Source organism: Polypterus senegalus, chromosome 10, assembly GCF_016835505.1.
Source record: "Polypterus senegalus isolate Bchr_013 chromosome 10, ASM1683550v1, whole genome shotgun sequence".
NCBI lineage: Eukaryota > Metazoa > Chordata > Cladistia > Polypteriformes > Polypteridae > Polypterus > Polypterus senegalus.
Genome location: NC_053163.1, coordinates 81620834 through 81639992, shown reverse-complemented (window position 1 = coordinate 81639992; position 19159 = coordinate 81620834). Strand labels below are relative to the sequence as shown.

Below are 19159 nucleotides of genomic sequence, written 5' to 3'. Positions count from 1 at the left end.
TTCTAGTGTGGTGAGAAGCTATGTAAAGCATAATACAACCCTGAATGTTTAATTAAATGTAATTTCAATTTAATTTAAGTTCAATTATTCAAAAACACTAGATATAAAATCTGAAGCAGAAAGTAAGACAAACACAGTTAGTCATATTTTATGTGATTAACAAGGTGTTGAAACATGATGGAGCAAGCATTAAAACATTTGCACAATCTCAACATATATTAACATATGTCCTTTAAAAATATGTTGTTTTATGCACAGGAATATCTTCCTTAAAACTTTTACAATGCAAGTTAATAGTGTACCTGTTTCTATGCTGCAGAATTTCAGGATAAATAAAAGACAGGTGCCAGTTTTCAACATTTATTTTGGCAGCCAGAATTACACTACATACATAGTGTAAGAAAAAAAGTGAAGGGCGAGTGAGAGAGAGTGGTTAATTTAATTGACTGCTAAGTGTTTTAGCTGCTGTTGCCCACAACATGATGGAAGATGTTAATTCTAATTAGAATAGAAACTGTTACAAATCAGCCAGCTCAGCTTGTCCAAAGAAATGATGGAAAGCTGAAGGACTCCCAAATGGCAAACATGAGAATCCAGCAAGCTTTTTATTTTAGAAATATATTGTGCGTATTAAAATGCCATGAAATGTCTTTAATGCTGATTACTGCTTTATGCTGGAACCTGTCTATTTCTGTGTCATGTTTAATATTTAATTTGTTCAATTAATGTTTACTGCAAAATTCAGACATAAATTATGCATTGAGCAGTAATACATCCTTTTGTTATAAAGTCTTCCTTATATGTCAATATCAGTAATAATATTGCTATGACCTTTACTTTTCTGAAAGCAATGATTAATAAACTTCAAGTGATTCTCTCAGTACACATTCATGTCACAACATCAGATTGTCAAATAAATAGTTTGTAATGTAATGCTTAATCCTAGCTTTCTAAATGAATGCCAATATTAAGCAATAAGTAAATAATAATACTAAAAAAAAAATCCTTTGCATCTTACTTGAGTTGCTTACTACCCAATGGTGGTGATTTTTCTTAAGCAAGCACACATACTGTACTCAACATTAATAGCCGTAGCCACAGTGACACACAGTGGCCCAGTGCAGTGGCTATTGCTGCTGTTTCATGGCAGTACAAGGCTGAGTTTGAATCCTGACCTGGACAATGTCTTAGGTGGGCTTTTCTTCAGGTACCCTATTTATTTTTGGTTTTATTTTTTTTTTCCACAAAGAAAAGATTTGTGTCATACGTTTATTGGCAACTTAATGTTGGTCCCATATGAGTGGGTGTTGGTGCAGTATGTATAATATGTAAATAGAAATGTGTAATAAGTAAAGAAGAGCTATCCAATACAGGATTAGTTTTTTCCGTGTACCCAATGGTGATATTGGGACCTGGCCACATGCCATGGAAACTGATTTGAAAATGGATGGCTTCTCTTCTTTTTCACTTTTCCATGACCCAAAATTCACTCATGATTATGCGTAGTGTATACACATACCCCTTGTTCTATGATAGCTTTCTGACCAGTTAATGGTTATTTAATTACAGAAAGCATTACTGAACATCTGTTCAATGCAAAATCTAAAATAGTGCATATCCCCTACAATATTTTAAAAAAATGCTGAATTAATGAGAGAAAACAGCAAAATTTGCTAAAACTGAGCAGGGTAATGTACTGTTCTGTACATTTATTTTAGTTTTATCAGTTTAGTTTACTGTGCAAAGTTCAATTTAGTTTAATCCAAAAGATTAAAATCACTGCTTAATAATATTAATAATTTATTGGCCTTCACTTTTTTGTTTCAGAATTGGTAGATAGTGCATGTTTACAGATGACAATGAGATGCTCCTTTATTTAAAATTTCATGTGCCACATAGAAGTAGAAAGCCCTTACATAAACAATGTATAAAAATGTGCTTTTTATGTAAACTTTTAATAAGGTATTACTATGCAAATCAAATATTAAAAATGACAAAAATGGTCTTTTTTCACATAATGGGATAGATATAGTATATAGAAATATGCTTTATTGCCATCCATTTAGGTGTGAATTTGCAGAGAGCTGAAGGACATTGGATTCCCAGTTTCGTGTTGTAAATGAATCACTGTTTACATGTGAAAATATATCTGAACAACAGTGAATACACAGTGCAGTTGCACTTGATGCAAACTCTTCCTCTTTATAACCTGGAATGCTGCTTCATTCTCTTTGATTCAGTTCATACTGTGAAGATGTTTAACCATTGTGACTTACTTGAGAATTGGTTTGGAATTCTGACATTCCTGCTACATTTGTAAGCCGTAAGATTTCTGATCATTCTTTGATGATCTTTGATATGGAAGCACATTTTCCGATTTGTTGCCAAAATTCAATAAAACACTCAAATATAAACATTTCTAAACTCAGACTTTTCATTTTATTTACTGATATTATAATTATTATATAATTGTGATACTAAAATGTTCCTTTAGACTATTATCAAAATCCACACATATGCCTCTTTAACACTTTGGTGCCACTAACCACTATATGACTGTCACTGAACTATTTCTGAATTTTTCTATTCACATTTCATTATTTCATTTTTAATTAAAGACTATCTCTAATCATGTTTAACTTATTCGTTTATGTAAAAAATGTATGAAATTAATATTGGAAAGGCAGAAGAAGCACTGTCTGTGTGGTTAATAGAGCTAATGTTTCTACTTTTTAATTTATGAAATTAACATCTGTTTGTGTGTTTCTCTATTTACAGACTTGAAAAGATATTAGCAGCCATGACTATAGCTGCTGAACATAATAATAAAGAAAGGTTCTCTCCTATTGTGGAAGGACTAGAAAACCATGAAGCTCCTCAATTACAAGTATGTGTGCAGACTTTTGATTTTTTGGTTTGTTCATAAGTGTTAAACAAGCTAAATTTGAATTGCTGATATTTATATTAATTATTTTATGAAGATTTTTTTTTGACAAAACCTACTTAATCAAGCACCTTCCAGTTTTTTCTCCAAAATTCACAATCATTCCACTCAGATAATCGAAGCCCGCTCAATTTGAGTTAAAGTAAACTAATAACAGTTATGCAATCACTACCAAACCTGTTTTTTTGGCTGGTATCAAAATTATATCTGCATATAATTATGCAGTATATGTTACATGTGTTCATTTTATCTTTAATTGTAAAAAGTAAATGGGTATTGTTCACACATGAAGCTCAATGAAGCTCAAACTATTCAAGTAAAAAAAATATTATGCCAATTTGCTTAATCAGTCTCTCTTCCCGAGTAACATTTTTCTTTGGTTGTTTTTCACTTCAAAATAACACACACGTCAGCAATACAGTGCCATTTAGTACAGCATTCATGGACGAAAGAGAGTTACAGATGATTTGAAACTTCACTTTTATATTGTTGCAGAATGCTAAGTCATTGTACACTGTAACCAACCCCTGTCTAATTATGAACAGTTCTTAAAGCAAAAGGGTTTTTTTTTCACTCCCGCAATATATGTCATGATGAAAGCAATTTTTGTTTCTTGACACACTTGCGACTTTACTTGTCAAGAAAATTGTATTGCTTAATACTTTAGGAAAAGCAGTTACAAACGTAAAGTGCTAGGCTTCTGAAGTTGCCTTGGAATCAAAGTGCAAATATCTGAATAATTTTATAGGTGTATTTAAGATATCCTGCCACTTTTAATCGTGTAAGGAGATTATTGGTAGACTGGAACCATTCAGATAATGTTTGTTTAGTAATTTTACTGCACTGTATATGCAGTACATTCTTACATGGATATCATGTAGAGTACATTACAGTAGTACCATATGATGCCAAGGATTTTGCAGGAAGACAGACATAACTATGCTCAAAAATTGCTTAGAGGTTTTAATTGATAATGAAGAGAATTTCCCTGATCTATAAACATTACAAGCAACCAGCCTTACTTTAAATTTCCATTATACATTTTTTGCATTACAGTGCATCCCAAACATTGCAACTATTTAAGAAGTCTGTTGCTAAATAATTTATTTAGCCATGGTACTTGAGTCACCATTATATTACAATGGGGTCTCTGTTTTACATATATATATGAATAAATTACTGTGTATAAGGTAATAATAATGATTACCAACTTCTGCACCTTGTTAAATATTAAGAAAGCTGTGGCACAGTTTTCTTGCTTAAAGATTCTAGTTTGGCAGAAAGACTGCTTTGGACTGAAAGTTCAGACAAAGTTGTCGTCTTTGCTTTGTATGGCTACTTTGCTGATGGTCATTTTTTTGTTCCTCTTCAATGGAAAAATATTCTGTGTTCATTTGTTATTTTCATTACCTTAAATTTCTCATTACTGCTTATAAATTCCAAGGGCAGGCTGTAAAGGAATACATTACAAAGACAGTAGTCTTCCTAGCAAATCAGGTATCCATTTTAATATGACATAAAGGTTGTCATGAAGTTGTTTATTAAGAATGAGGTAAGATGTCCAGGCCTTTGATTGTTCAGTGCTTAGATCCAACTCTATAAATTTAGTCCTTTTGATTTAATATACAACTTTTTTCTATAATGTCTGAAATGTTGGCTAATGAATGGAATTGTACTAACTATAAAGAAGTCTTGTTACTTCTTTGAGGATGAAGTTCAAAGCAATTAAAAACTTCTTCAGCTTCAGGTATTTTTCTATGAAGGTTTTTGCCTTATTGTAACCGTAGTGACTCACCTTTCTTTTTGCTTTACTTTTAATGTACAATATGACTATTTAATTCTGCTGAGAAGTTCAAGAGTTATTCTGAAGGACTACAGATTTTCACTGAGTCTGTAACTTTCACATAAATAATGTTTTTTAGCTAAATCTCTGGGAAATTAGAGCTAACCTATAATGGAATTTCTAAAAATTGAATAATAAAATGAAGGAATTTGCACTTAGATTTCACGCTAACATTATTTTTCATAAATCTCTTTGGTGTGGTAATTACTGTGCAATTATTGTACACAGGTAAGAGTGACAATTAACTGAAATTCTTGTTATAAATATTTACACAGTACTATACTATATTAAACACACTTTAAACATTTAATTTCACAGAAAATGCCATAAAAAATATTTTAAAAAGCAAACAAGAATTCTCCCTACAAAGAACTTTTTTGACAGTGCAAGCTGTTTGGCCCAACATAGTATGACAGTCCTATAGCACGGAACTTTTGCCAAATACCATTGCTTCTAATAATAATAATAATAATAATAATAATAATAATAATAATGTTTTATTTATTACTTGAGACTCTGAAGGCCCCAGTGTGCTATCACACTACATGGAGTCTTATCCTGTTTAGCTATGTTATTTTGGATGACCCTTGCAGTGGGCTGGTGCCCTGCCCAGGGTTTGTTCCTGCTTTGCACCCGGTGCTGGCTGGGATTGGCTCCAGCTGACCCGCGTGGCCCTGAGTTAGGATATAGTGGGTTGGACAATGACTGCCTGACTGATTTTTGGATGACATTTATGTCAAATTAATCTTCTAACAGTTTCCATCCCTGCCCCATGTTCCAGTTGAACAACTCATTTTAAAGTAAAAAATGGCATCTGTGGCAGTTGCTCTCTTCTGGTTTATAACTGGACATATGATCATGCACTTTCAGAATCTAGTTTCAGGCAACTGTTTCAGTCATATTACTAATTGTCTTAATAAAATTATCCAGACAGGTACATTATTATGTTGTCTTCCATTTTTTTTTTGTCTTTAAAAGTGGAAAACATTTTGCATCACATAGTGCAACTTACAAAGACAAATCTGTTGCCCTCATGTATTCTCTGATGAATGTAAAATAAGCTAGATGTACAGACTTCAGTACAGCAAAATAGTTGAAATGTCAAAATGAAAGAGAGCGATTCTCTGATGGAAAGACAAATATTCCGTGCAAGTTAAATTAATGAAACAGTGAATGAATGCGTCGAGCTGCTTACTAATAGTTAAACTAAGGCAGACATAATTATGTATGCAGAATTGCAGTGCAGCTTTAGCTTCTTATATTTAGCACAGTAAAATCAATAACTACATGAAGAATAGCTAATTAGATTTAACTCTTTATTGAAACACATCTGTTGCTCAGTAAAGGCAGAATTTATAGTATATCATCTGTCATGGTATGTGAAAAATACATTTTTAAATTGATATACACTTGTGGTTCCCAAGTTAATTTTTCCATTTTGCTGAATATAGCCATTCAGAAAATGGTTTTCTTTTGTACGTGTATGTTTTGGAGACAGAATAGTGCATTATCTGTTTATGCCACTGTGCCTTAGTGGATTCCTTATATTCTTTCAGTCTACCGATGGCTTGGTGGTGGTTGAGGGCGGGGGAATTCATCAGGATTCACCTTATTTACAACAGCTCTGAGCCAGAAAGAAAAACCTACACTTGAAGCTATTCATAAAAATCAGGGTGACAGGATTCCCCATGGTCTCTTAAAATGCATTGGTAAACACAAATCTGTCAGAGAAGATTAATAATGGCTACTTTTCGGGTGTCTGTCATGACATACTTCAGCTTCTATTGATCTGTTGTCTTCAGAACATTTCTCTGTGCAATTAACATCCTTCCTGATTTCAGTCAATCCCAGGAGCCACCTTATAGCCAGTTAATGCACATCAGCATCTTTCTTTTTGTTTCTTTAGTGTGCAAGGCTGCAGATAAATCAATTAGAACTGTGCAGCTGTTATAGGAAAGTTTCTGAGCCTATTTGTGATTCTGATTTGTGTTTTGTTTGGTTCCCTCTCTATAATTATGAAGATTTAAATGCTAAAATGGAAGTGTTTTAATCTGTGCAGACACAAAGCCTTGACATTTTGCTAGCGGCACAATTGAATTCTTAACCTGAGTTTTGAAGGCCATTCTTTTTTATAAAAACTTAAAATATGCTTATTGCATAAGTGTTTATTTATTTGCCCCTCAGGGATTTTAAAATGGTGACTACATTTGAGTTCACAATAAAAAAGCTCATCTGCAACAACACTGAAGCTCATCAGCAATATACAAATTAATAAATGAATTCAAAAAATGTAATTATTGTTTGTGGTTCCATTTATTATGAAAATGACTGATGTTCTTATTTATGAGTCATCCTTGGAATGCACTTATACTTAAGGTTCATCTCTAGACATCTCCTGGCATAATGTTGGGCCTTGTTGTGACATTTTTATGTGAATTATTGTCTTGTTTAGGTTTAAAAACATTATGCTTCTATACTAAAGATGCAAGTTCCTAAACACGCTAGCCTAAATGGTGGTATGTTATTGAATTTTTTTTAAATATGAATTTAGAAGACCAGAAAACAGTTTGTATTTGATTATTATTTGTCATCCATATTCATATTTTTTCTTCTGTAACAGGGAGCTTGCATGCAGTTGATCAATGCCTTGGTCACATCTCCTGATGATCTTGATTTCCGGATACATCTCCGTAATGAATTTTTGCGCTGTGGTCTGAAGAAAATCCTACCTGTAAGTTTGTTGGCTAATTTATTTCAGTATTTTTGTCTACTTTTCTTATCTATTAACCTTTTTTTTGTTCTTTTCTATTTTTTATTACTTGTTCAGAGCAGATAAGCCTGAACACAAGTTGCTTGACATCTCTTGAATATTTATGTCACAATGAGAGATAATATGCCAGAAATGTTGTTAAATGTTTTTCTTTAGAAGCTGCCACACTTAATAATGAACTTCTAATATTTTAATTGGCTGCACTGTCTTTTTTTAACATAATTAAACATAGTTTTTAATAGTCCTTTACCTTTGCTCTCTTTTTCAGCTTTCACATTGATATCTCGATTTTAGGATCTATTTGCATTTTTATCTTATGATTTCACAGACATTTTGAGATGCATATGGTAAATCACAATTGCAAATTTTCAGCATGGAGACAGTGGAAAAAGGACCACTTTGAATATTTTACACAGACTAATTTAATCCATACGCTGTCTCAGACACCCACAATTGTGCCATCCCTTTAAAATTTGCATGAATCGCAACATTTTCCTATTAAGTGACATCTTACTTGACAGATGGTTTGGCATCGCCACAGAGTAATGATTGATATCTTGACAAATTTTGTTATATTTCATTTTTCCCAGTATGTATATTTAATTTGAAGTGATAAATATTAAAGCTTTAAATTCTTTATTGGTTGCAAAAAATATGTGTTGAAGAGGACACAGTAGAACATATTTGTGAGTTAATATTCATATTGAGTAAAATAATTGCAGAAGTTTGCACAATATTAAGCGCAGCACAGTATATTCCAACTGTAGCTCTCTTATAATCTTCTAGCATTTAGATATGAGTTTTTAAAACTTCAATTTCTTGTGGAAAAAGGTAAAGCTATTTATAAAGTTGTCTGTATTTTTATATCCTGCATGATTACAGCAGTCCCTTCATATCGTTATTTTTATAGTTTTAACCCCATGAATCAACATTTTTATACTATTTTGTATAGGTGTATGCGCTAAAGACAATGATAAATGCGATAATGTTTTTCATAAAAGACACACTGAAGAAAGCATGAGTAACTTTTATATTATGCAAAATTAAGAACACTTCTTGTTAAGTAACCATTTATCACTCGCATACTGTCTTCATGTATAAGATATTAAAGTTATTGTTATACAAAAGGAATATACTGTACATTGCCTAGATTTCAACTTAGGTTGTCCTCAACATTTACTGTTTAATCATCGTTATTCTGCTGAGCGAAAGGAACATGCATTGTGCCTAATTAGAATTTAATGTTTTACATGGCAGATTTTTTTGCCCATCATGCTTATCTGCTCCACTACCCACCTTTTCAATCTTTTTCATCACATTATTGCTAGATGAAGACGTTGCTTGCATGCCAGTTGCTAATATCAATGACACATTTTCACAATCGGATTTCATGAAGGGTCAAGGCAGAGTTCATGTTAAACTATGTAAGGTGAAATGAAACCGTAACATCTGTTTTGTCTTGCATGCCAGAGTCTCTAGACCTTCTAAGGACTCCTTCACAAAACCACTGAATTACCTGACTAAATGTTAATATTTCTTCAGCTTGGGAGGTAATCAGTGTTGTCTCTTACTTAGCAGCTTTCTAGTCTAATAAATAACGTCGTACGTCTTATGAGCTATAAGCAATTGGCGAGTGTTCACGAAAGTGGGAAACGGCAATATGCTGTGTAAATTTTTATATTTTAGGCAATAATGCAGTTCTGCATTTATTGCACATTGTATAAGAAAGTGCCAAGACATTTGCAACCTTGTCATCTTGTGCAGTGACATAAGCTGCCACAAGGCAGTTTGTTTTTGAAATATGTAATGAATGTGACTATTTAAACAGTAAGCTTATAACATAAAAGGATAAAATACAGCACATGCATTCTTTTCTAGCAGTGTCCCTTGAAAAACAGTGGGATGCATTCTTAGTCTCTTTATGACATACTGAATGCAAAGTTCCTAGTCTATAATTTTAAGTGACTAGAAAATAAAATATTATTTAAAAGTAACACATGATCTTAATTTTTTACTTTCACACAATTCTTTTTGTTATGCCCTCTCTGACAGTTATATTGACCCAAGATTCAAAGGGGCTGTTCCTGTTGTTTTAGTTAACCAGTTCAGTTTCACCTCCTACCCTAATACAATACGTATGAATGTGTGATCTTTCATGGTGTCGCGGCTAGTGTGTTCAAACATAACTAATCAGTGGTAAAAATATTAAAGATCTGTCTCGACAGTTATCATGTGGCCTTTAGTTCCTCATAAATAAATGTAGAAAATACTATAAATTGAGGTGAAGTAAAAAAAGTGGAAGTTAAGAAAATGCAAATCATTAACTGAAGAGGCTGTAACTGCTTGTGTTCCCTTCTCTCCATAGGAGCTCCAAGAGACTGAAGAACTTGATATCCAGTTGAAGGTGTTCAATGAACATAAAGACGATGACTTAATTGAATTATCTCATCGTCTAGATGACATACGAACAGAGATGGAATATCCTTTCCTAATCATTCCAGACATATTTTTTGTTTATTGGTAAAAAAGCCAAAGTCAAAATCCTCTAAAAACTGACCTCATTATTTTCCATATCTTCTAGTTGCTCATTAAATGGGGATTTTGGCATCTTGATCTGATTAGGTTTTTGTTACTTATGCATTTATCTTTATTTTTCTTAACTGAGCAACCTTCTCTTTTTAAAAAAAAATTGACTTCATTCAGTTCATTACATTTTTATTTTTGACATTACAATGAAACTAAGATGTGACCTTTTATTTAAACATATTTATTCATCTAAAATTGCGTGTTTAGTGTGTTCCTTTTTGTTTTTTAAATACTTCACAGTAGTGCTGCCTTCCTGCTTGTTATTTCAGGTTTACTAAAAGATTCCACGCATAAAACAGTTCTTCCCTCATTATAAAGCTCTTTGTTAGAAAATTCTGGCAAAAAAACAGGCCATTATAATTGGTTTGGTTTCAAAGCTGTATAGATGTGTTTTACTGCCAGTTATCTACTTTCCTCATTTTTTTTTAAATAAATGATATCTTTCAATGTTTACTATATTTATAGTCAGATTATCTTTGCAGTTGTATACAAATTGGTCCACAGCTTTATTTCAGTAAATGGATGTTTGATCTGAACAAAGTTAAGTCATTTGCTGTACACTTCTTCCATTTCTATAAGATTCTTTTGTTTTATTATTTATATCAGTTACAATCCATTAAGATTAACTGTATGCTGCTTTTGTATAAAACAGTAGCGTTTAGCATAGTTTCTTCTTCTTCACTTGTAATTGATAAATTCACGTGACAATATGCTTAAGAACATAAGGTGTTAGAAAAACACTATTTGAGAACTTTTTATTATGTTTTGTAAAGGCTATTCATTCATTTTCTAAATTGTATTAGTTATTGTAATACAGTATACTTGACATTAAATAAGATTTTTAGATTTACTTTATTTGTTCCAAAGGGAAAATTGAAACTTTATAGTAGCTGAAAGAGCCATTAAATGCAAATCATGGGAGTGGCGTTAAAACTCTTTAGAACTCTTTATTGACAAGTAAATCCATCTTGTTTTCGCAACAGCCAGTAATCTCATCTGAAAATCTTCTCGTTTTGTTAGAGTGCCCATAGTCAAGGTATAGTACTCGACGGGATCCCACTTGGAAATGCTGCTAAAGGCTTAGCTGGACCCTCTTCTTGTTTCTGTAATCCTCTTCATGTGCTACTCTGACTCGTTTCTTTCTCTCTCTATATCTGATGATGACAAATTATCTCTAATAGACTTCTACTGGATCATTTAAATTGTGGACAAGATGCCTAAGTATCCATTTAGAAATCTGAAGATAGGACATGGCTGGTATTAGTGCGTTGTCATTAAGGATAGAGTAGCGGAACTGGTCACCTCTCCTTGACCTTTTTGTGGCCCACTGAAATGGTTTTCCTTTAATACAGCTCTAGTGAACACACTTAATGACAATGCTTATTTATAGTGTTCAAAACATGGACTCACATGCTATATAGCAGTATGCTCCAAAAGCCAAAGCAAAGATAATATTGAAAAATATCTTTTTGTATTGACTAAAGTAAATTCAGGCTTGTTCTTTGCTATCTTATTGCAATCAATACTAAAATTACCAGAGGCTTCTGGTGCCTTGCTTGCCTTTTTTCTTTTTTTACCCTGCAAATAAATGCTTTTTAATGTATTTATTTATTTCAACTAGTGGGCTACAAAACATGAATTAAAAGGTTGTTTCTTAATGTGAGGTGCTTTGTGCATACTTCTCCAAGGTAATTTTGTAATTAAATACAGAGAGAGAAAGATGAGACATTCTCAATCTAGACCTTCACCTTCATAAATAAGGTCATAAAAGGCATGCTTCAAAAAGCATGGGCCCCATGAGAATTTGTAGCTTGAAATCTTAGCATTTTTATGTTCTTGAAGAACTCATTAACATTTTTAAATGCTAGCTGGGGTCAGTTTCACTAATGTCAATTCAGTGAGATTTTGGCTATAGAGATGCAATTTAATAGGAGGCTTCATTTTTCTTATCCATTTAAATAACTTGAAATGTCTGTGCTGTGCTTAAACAAAACAAATATTCTTGTCTGAAACAGTAAAATGTGAAGTTTTACTACTTTCAAGTAAGGATTCTTTAAACAAGAAACAGAAAGTTAAATGCAGTCCTCCACCCATTTATTTATTTTTTTTACCCACTTTTTCCAAGTACATTGCCGAGAGTTGTGGAAACCTTATTTATCAACTTGGAGAGCAAGGCATGGATGTCAGTTCATCAAATGATCCACAATCGCACACACTCAGTCTGTCACTCACTCAGTCTGTCACTCACTCATATCACCTTGATTTAAAGTGCTTTGTTAATCAAACAGCACATCACTGGAATTAAAATAATGAGAAGAAGGTGTATTTGAACCTAGCAAATAGTGGTTCTGGGACAATTATGATAAATTTATAATTTTCTCTATTGAGACAAAGAGGGCTGTAGGAAGGTCTTCATCATGTCTGCTGGCTATTGTTTTTACCTGTTTTTTCTGATTGGTCTAAGTAGGTTGCACACAGTATACCTTTGGTACCTCTTTCCCCTAAATTTTGCCGACCACCCACTATCACATCAAATTGACATATCCTCAGCAGCACATTGCTCGTGACCTTTTCATAAATAACAGACTGCATTTAAATGTATTGGTGACATATCTGTAAATGAGAAAAAGCTTGACTGAAGTCTGTCATAGATAGCCACTATCATATTTTTATATAATAATTATTCATTTATTCAGTTTTACCTTTTTACAGCATTTTGGTGAAAAAGAGACAGGATTATGGATTCAGAGTGAAGATAAATTCTTTTCTTTTTCCGATTGCATCATGTGCTTTGTGTAATTTCTTTGTATATACTGACACAATAAATATGTTTATATTTGTCAGCATTAAAAGAATAACCTAATAATATATCATATCCAAATCATATTTTGTCCTAAAACTAATAATGCATAAAACTGACAAGTAAGTAAAAATAAAAGTCACTAATGGAAGGAGGTTTGCTACTTGTCAGAAAATATGATTGATTAAAGCTGCGTAGCAAAATAAGTACACTGATTGCTAGTTCATTAGGAAGAAGATTTTAAAGGACTTCACTTCTACGAATAAAGTGACAGTTGTTCTTCCTTTTAATAACCCGTAAGAAAATAAATTGAAACATGATCAGTAGGTTCTCAGAAGGAAGGATTTCAAACAAGAACTGATAATGTAATCTGGAACAGAAGGACTACCAAATATTTTATGATGGAAAGAAGTATTTTGCTTTGTTTCTTACAGAGCTTATAGCATTAAAGATTTTAATATAATATTATTTTTTGTCATATTCAATTTATAAATATCAAGTAAAACCATTAAAATTATCTGTCTGACTTTTAAAACAGTTTAAGTAAGGATGGTTAGGGATTCTTCAGCGTAGCCATACACTGTCCACATTTAACTGCTCTGAGTTCCATTTAAATGCTTCCTTTTATGAAATACGGGGAGGTTGGCGACAAGTTTCCCTCATGTTGTTTTCGTGCAAGTGATGAGTGTTGTCAAAATGCAAAACAGGAGGAAGAAAGACCGAAAAAAATTGTAATCCTGAGCCAGCTTAAATTCCTTTGCACCACTCCATTGGTGTCTTTTGTTTTGCAAATGTGTCGATCAGCACAAGCAGCAAGTAGCCTGCTAAACCCCAAAAAAAGTACTCCAAGCTCAAGCCTTGTTTATCTGTGTGTGAGATGCCTGGAGTTGTGCAGGGTAAATAATATATCATTATTTGGAACACATGCATTTTGTGCGTGTTCCTTCTTTACACCAATCTGGGTAAATGTAGGATGACTAGAAATCTGAGGCAAGAAATGTTGAACACCTAGCTAAAACAGAAACTTTTTTCATGTTCTAGTACTAATGAGAATTTTTGACATAAAGTGTGAAGACTGAAGTCCAAGTATTAAATAAACACTTTCAGAAAATGTATACAGTGGAACCTCGGTTCACGACCATAATTCGTTCCAGAACTTTGGTCGTAAACCGAGTTGGTGAACGAAGCAGTTTCCCCCCATAGGATTGTATGTAAATACAATTAATCCGTTCCAGACCGTACAAACTGTATGTAAATATATGTAAAGATTAAGCACAAATATAGTTAATTACACCATAGAATGCACAGTGTAATAGTAAACTAATGTAAAAACATTGAATAACACTGACACAAAACACCCAGGCTCCCTGCTCAGCTACACGAGCTGGCTCACTCACGCTCTATCCCTCTCTCTCTCTCTCTCTCTGTAGCACACACACCACCAAAGCCCCTCCCTCCGCTACAGGAGCAGGCTGGCTCACGCACTCTCTCTGTAGCGCGCACACACACACCCTACCCTTCCCCCCCAATCCCTTCCCTGTCAGCTGCCCTCTCTCTCTCTGCGCTTGCTCGCTCGCGCTGTCTAATCTCTCTGTAGCACGTGCTCACGCAGCATTTTTTTTAAAATGAGTTTTAAGCACAGCAGAAAAAAAAACGAAGATTAGAACAAATCCGAAGTGCTTGCAAAAACCAACTCGCAAGCAACCAAAAAAGAAAGATTGCAGGAGATCACGCTATTAAACTTAAAGCCTGATCGCTGTAAACACTGTTTTTAAAATGAGTTTTAAGCACAGCAGAAAAAAACGAACAGCGAACAAATCCGAAGTGCATTTAAAAACCAACTCACAAGCAACCAAAAAAGTAACATTGCAACAAATCACACGATGAAGTCCTCCATGTAAACAATTTTTTTAATGAGTTTTAAGCACAGGGAAAAAAACGAACATTTGAAAAAAGAGAAAAGCAACACTGCAACAAATCACAGCATGATCTGATAAACTAACTTTTGAAAAATCCGTAGTACAAAAACTACTGTACAGTACAGTACAAACCTCTAAGAAAACTAACCTTGCATGAGTCGAGTTCTGGCATGAAGTGTTTTCCTTCAGGTGTTTTCTCTCTTGTGATTTCTTGGGTTTCTGGTGCTTTTAGCTGTTTAGCTGGTGGGAGTGAAAGCCTCATGCAGCCATTTAAAAAACAAACTCCTTGTGACCCAATCCTTCGTGTTTGTGCCCCACATTACTGGCAGTTTGGCTTTGTTTACATTGTGCTGCTTGAAAGCACAAGGGTTCTCAGATTGGTAAATGAGTAAACTAGTAAACAGTTTTTCCACCTCTTGTAATTTCTTTCTTTACTTCGATTTCAATTTTCTTCTCACCACTATTCACTTGCTTAGAAGCAAATGGAAGGAGAACAATGAACAGAGAGCTCTTGCAGCCACGTGGCTCGCTCGCTTTCCCTCTCTCTTTCTTTCTCTCTCAGGCTGCCTGTGCTGGGGGGATGGTGCGCTAGCACGTACAGCCTGCAAATAGGCAGGCAAACATGTGCAGCAATCTCCTCCTCCCCCTCCCCAGCAGGCACGTGCTCGCTTGCTCTTGCTCTCTCTCTCTCTCTCTCTCTCTCTCTCTCTCAGCTCAGGCAGGCAAGGGGAACTGGCTTGTTCGTATACCGAGTGTGTGGTTGTGAACCGAGGCAAAAGTTTGGCGAGCTTTTTGGTCGTGAATCGAGGTTGCACTGTATGTATAACAAAACAAGTGCACTTTTATTCAAGAATATAACCGAAGAAAAAGAAATCGGGTTAGGATACGACCCTGACATGACAGCATGGCTGGTGTAGAGGTAAGAACTGCTGACTCATAATCAAGAGGTTGCAGGTTTAATTCTGGGTCCTTCCTAGATTTACCGTTTTGAGTAGTGAGCTGCTGTTATTGTTGCTATTATAGAATAAAAACATACATATGATTTGAGTCTGTAACAGCCTGTATAAATTTATAGTACTTCTAAAAGTTAGCATTTTTTTTTTATTGTTCAGTTTTATTCTCTCAGCCATGTTCACATCCGTCTGCCCCCAAATCTGACACTTAGTTTTAAAATAAAGATGTGCTATAACAGAGGTGAACTCAGATGAGGATGAGGGTTCTACATCGGAGAAAGAGAACAGAAGCACTCCCTGCAAGAAATTTCTAGTCACACATAAGAACAAAGCAGCTGCACTAGGCGTAAAGGCAACAGATGGCACCATTTGGATGCAGCAAGAGGTCAGGTGTCATCCTGCAAGTGAATCTGACACACCCATGTCCTTTAACGAAACAGCATGACCTACAAAGCTCACCAAGGTATCATGCAAAGTTCTGTTTGCGATTGTTTTTTGATGGTCTTTATATGAAAAACATTTATATGTTACTTAACAGTGCATCCGGAAAGTATTCACAGCGCATCACTTTTTCCACATTTTGTTATGTCACAGCCTTATTCCAAAATGGATTAAATACATTTTTTTCCTCAGAATTCTACACACAACACCCCATAATGACAACGTGAAAAAAGTTTACTTGAGGATTTTGCAAATTTATTAAAAATAAAAAAACTGAGAAATCACATGTACATAAGTATTTACAGCCTTTGCTCAATACTTTGTCGATGCACCTTTGGCAGCAATTACAGCCTCAAGTCTTTTTGAATATGATGCCACAAGCTTGGCACACCTATTCTTGGCCAGTTTCGCCCATTCCTCTTTGCAGCACCTCTCAAGCTCAATCAGGTTGGATGGGAAGGGTCGGTGCACAGCCATTTTAAGATCTCTCCAGAGATGTTCAATCGGATTCAAGTCTGGGCTCTGGCTGAGCCACTCAAGGACATTCACAGAGTTGTCCTAAGGCCACTCCTTTGATATCTTGGCCACGTGCTTAGGGTCATTGTCCTGCTGAAAGATGAACCGTCGCCCCAATCTGAGGTCAAGAGTGCTCTGGAGCAGGTTTTCATCCAGGATGTCTCTGTACATTGCTACAATCATCTTTCCCTGCATCCTGACTAGTCTCCCAGTTCCTGCCGCTGAAAAACATCCCCACAGCATGATGCTACCACCACCATGCTTCACTGTAGGGATGGTATTGGCCTGGTGATGAGCGGTGCTTGGTTTCCTCCAAACGTGACGTCTAGCATTCACACCAAAGAGTTCAATCTTTGTCTCATCAGACCAGAGAATTTTGTTTCTCATGGTCTGAGAGTCCTTCAGGTGCCTTTTGGCAAACTCCAGGCGGGCTGCCTTTTGCCTTTTACTAAGGAGTGGCTTCCGTCTGGCCACTCTACCATACAGGCCTGATTGGTGGATTGCTGCAGAGATGGTTGTCCTTCTGGATGGTTCTCCTCTCTCCACAGAGGACCTCTGGAGCTCTGACAGAGTGACCAACAGGTTCTTGGTCACCTCCCTGACTAAGGCCCTTTTCCCCCGATCTCTCAGTTTAGATGTCTGGCCAGCTCTAGGAAGAGTCCTGGTGGTTTCAAACTTCTTCCACTTACAGATGATGGAGGCCACTGTGCTCATTGGGACCTTTAAAGCAGCATACATTTTTCTGTAACCTTCCCCAGATTTGTGCCTCGAGACAATCCTGTCTCAGAGGTCTACAGACAGTTCCTTTGACTTCATGCTTGGTTTGTGCTCTGACTTGAACTGTCAACTGTGGGACCTTTATATAGACAGGTGTGTGCCTTTCCAAATCATGTCCAATCAACTGAATTTACCACAGGTGGACTCCAATTAAGCTGTAGAAACATCTCATGGATGATCAGCGGAAACAGGATGCACCTGAGCTCAATTTTGAGCTTCATTGCAAAGGCCGTGAATACTTATGTACATGTGCTTTCTCAATTTTTTTATTTTTAATAAATTTGCAAAAATCTCAAGCAAACTTTTTTTTACGTTGTCATTATGGGGTGTTGTGTGTAGAATTCTGAGGAAAAAAATGAATTTAATCCATTTTGGAATAAGGCTGTAACATAATAAAATTTGGAAAAAGTGATGCGCTGTGAATACTTTCTGGATTCACTGTATATAAACACCACATTAAATGTTGTTTACCTATATTTATTGACTTATCTTCCTACAGCAAAAAACCACAGGTAGACTGCAGATCTTCCTGTGTTTAATCGACATAGGCATGCTGACAAAGTACATGTGCAATGCCACTCCTTATTTAGGAAAAGTTCAGTTACGAAATGTGTGACAGCAACTTTCACCTGCAGCAGTAGACATTTCAGTACGCGAGGAACTCTCCGTGCTAATGTTTAGATCTGGCAGTGCCATGCTGACGGTGTATGCGCCAAAGAAAGAAGACGTTTGACTGCATTCTCGGTACTGTTGTGGGATTATGACTTTTTTCATAGGCTTCAGGGATTCTAGTGTTAAGGCTCCAGATGTCCCCCCTAACAAAGCCACTGTATGAGAGACTACATCAAACTAATAGTAGTGGAAAATCAAGGCGCAATGTGCAAATGAGTACGAAATTGACCCAAACACAAGAAACACAAAGTTATGGTGCAAGGGCCCCTATCAGAATCAGATAATGTTAAAAGTATTGTCCCTCAAGGATCAGTGTTGGGGCCCCTGCCCTTTTCAACTAGCTAGTTAAGTTTTCAGATGATCCCAAACTAGTTGGAATGGCACATAATGTAGAATATGCAGAAGCATTACAGGAGGACTTGGACAGAGTACAAACGTCGGCAGATTTGTGGAAGATGGCTAGGATTGGCTCCAGCAGACCCCCGTGACCCTGTGTTCGGATTCAACTGGTTGGAAAATGGATGGATGGATAAATTTAATGTACATAAGTAAAAATATGATATGAATTTTAAGAAGTACCAATGGCAGATTTGAATACACAATGGGAGGCCTGAAACTTGAAAGTAGACCTTATGAAAAGGATCTAGGAGCTTTAGTGAATTCATAATTATCTACATCTAGACAGTGTACAGAAGCCATTAAGAAAGCTAACAGGATATTCTGTTATATAGTACAACGTGTAAAATACAAGTCAAAAAATGTTACACTTAAGCTATATGAATCACTAATGAGGCATCATGTGGAGTATTCTTTGCAGTTTTGGTCTCCATGCTAAAAAAAAGACATAATGCTAGAGAAGAGCAGCTAGTCTAACTTCACGACTGAGAGGTATGAGCTATGAGGAAAGACTGAAGGAGTTGAAACTTTTCATCTTAAGC

The 19159-nt window shown here is 35.2% G+C and overlaps 1 protein-coding gene across 8 annotated transcripts in view; it reads left to right on the top strand.

Moving 5' to 3' along the window:
• diaph2 (diaphanous-related formin 2) overlaps positions 1 to 19159 on the top strand; it is a 1278655-nt gene that overhangs the window by 378175 nt on the left and 881321 nt on the right. For all 8 annotated transcript variants that reach the window (XM_039766010.1, XM_039766009.1, XM_039766012.1 and 5 more), the window contains 3 exons: positions 2779 to 2887; positions 7408 to 7518; positions 9923 to 10035. In XM_039766010.1, coding sequence (XP_039621944.1) covers positions 2779 to 2887; positions 7408 to 7518; positions 9923 to 10035 — 333 coding nt within the window. The remainder of the gene's footprint in view (positions 1 to 2778; positions 2888 to 7407; positions 7519 to 9922; positions 10036 to 19159) is intronic.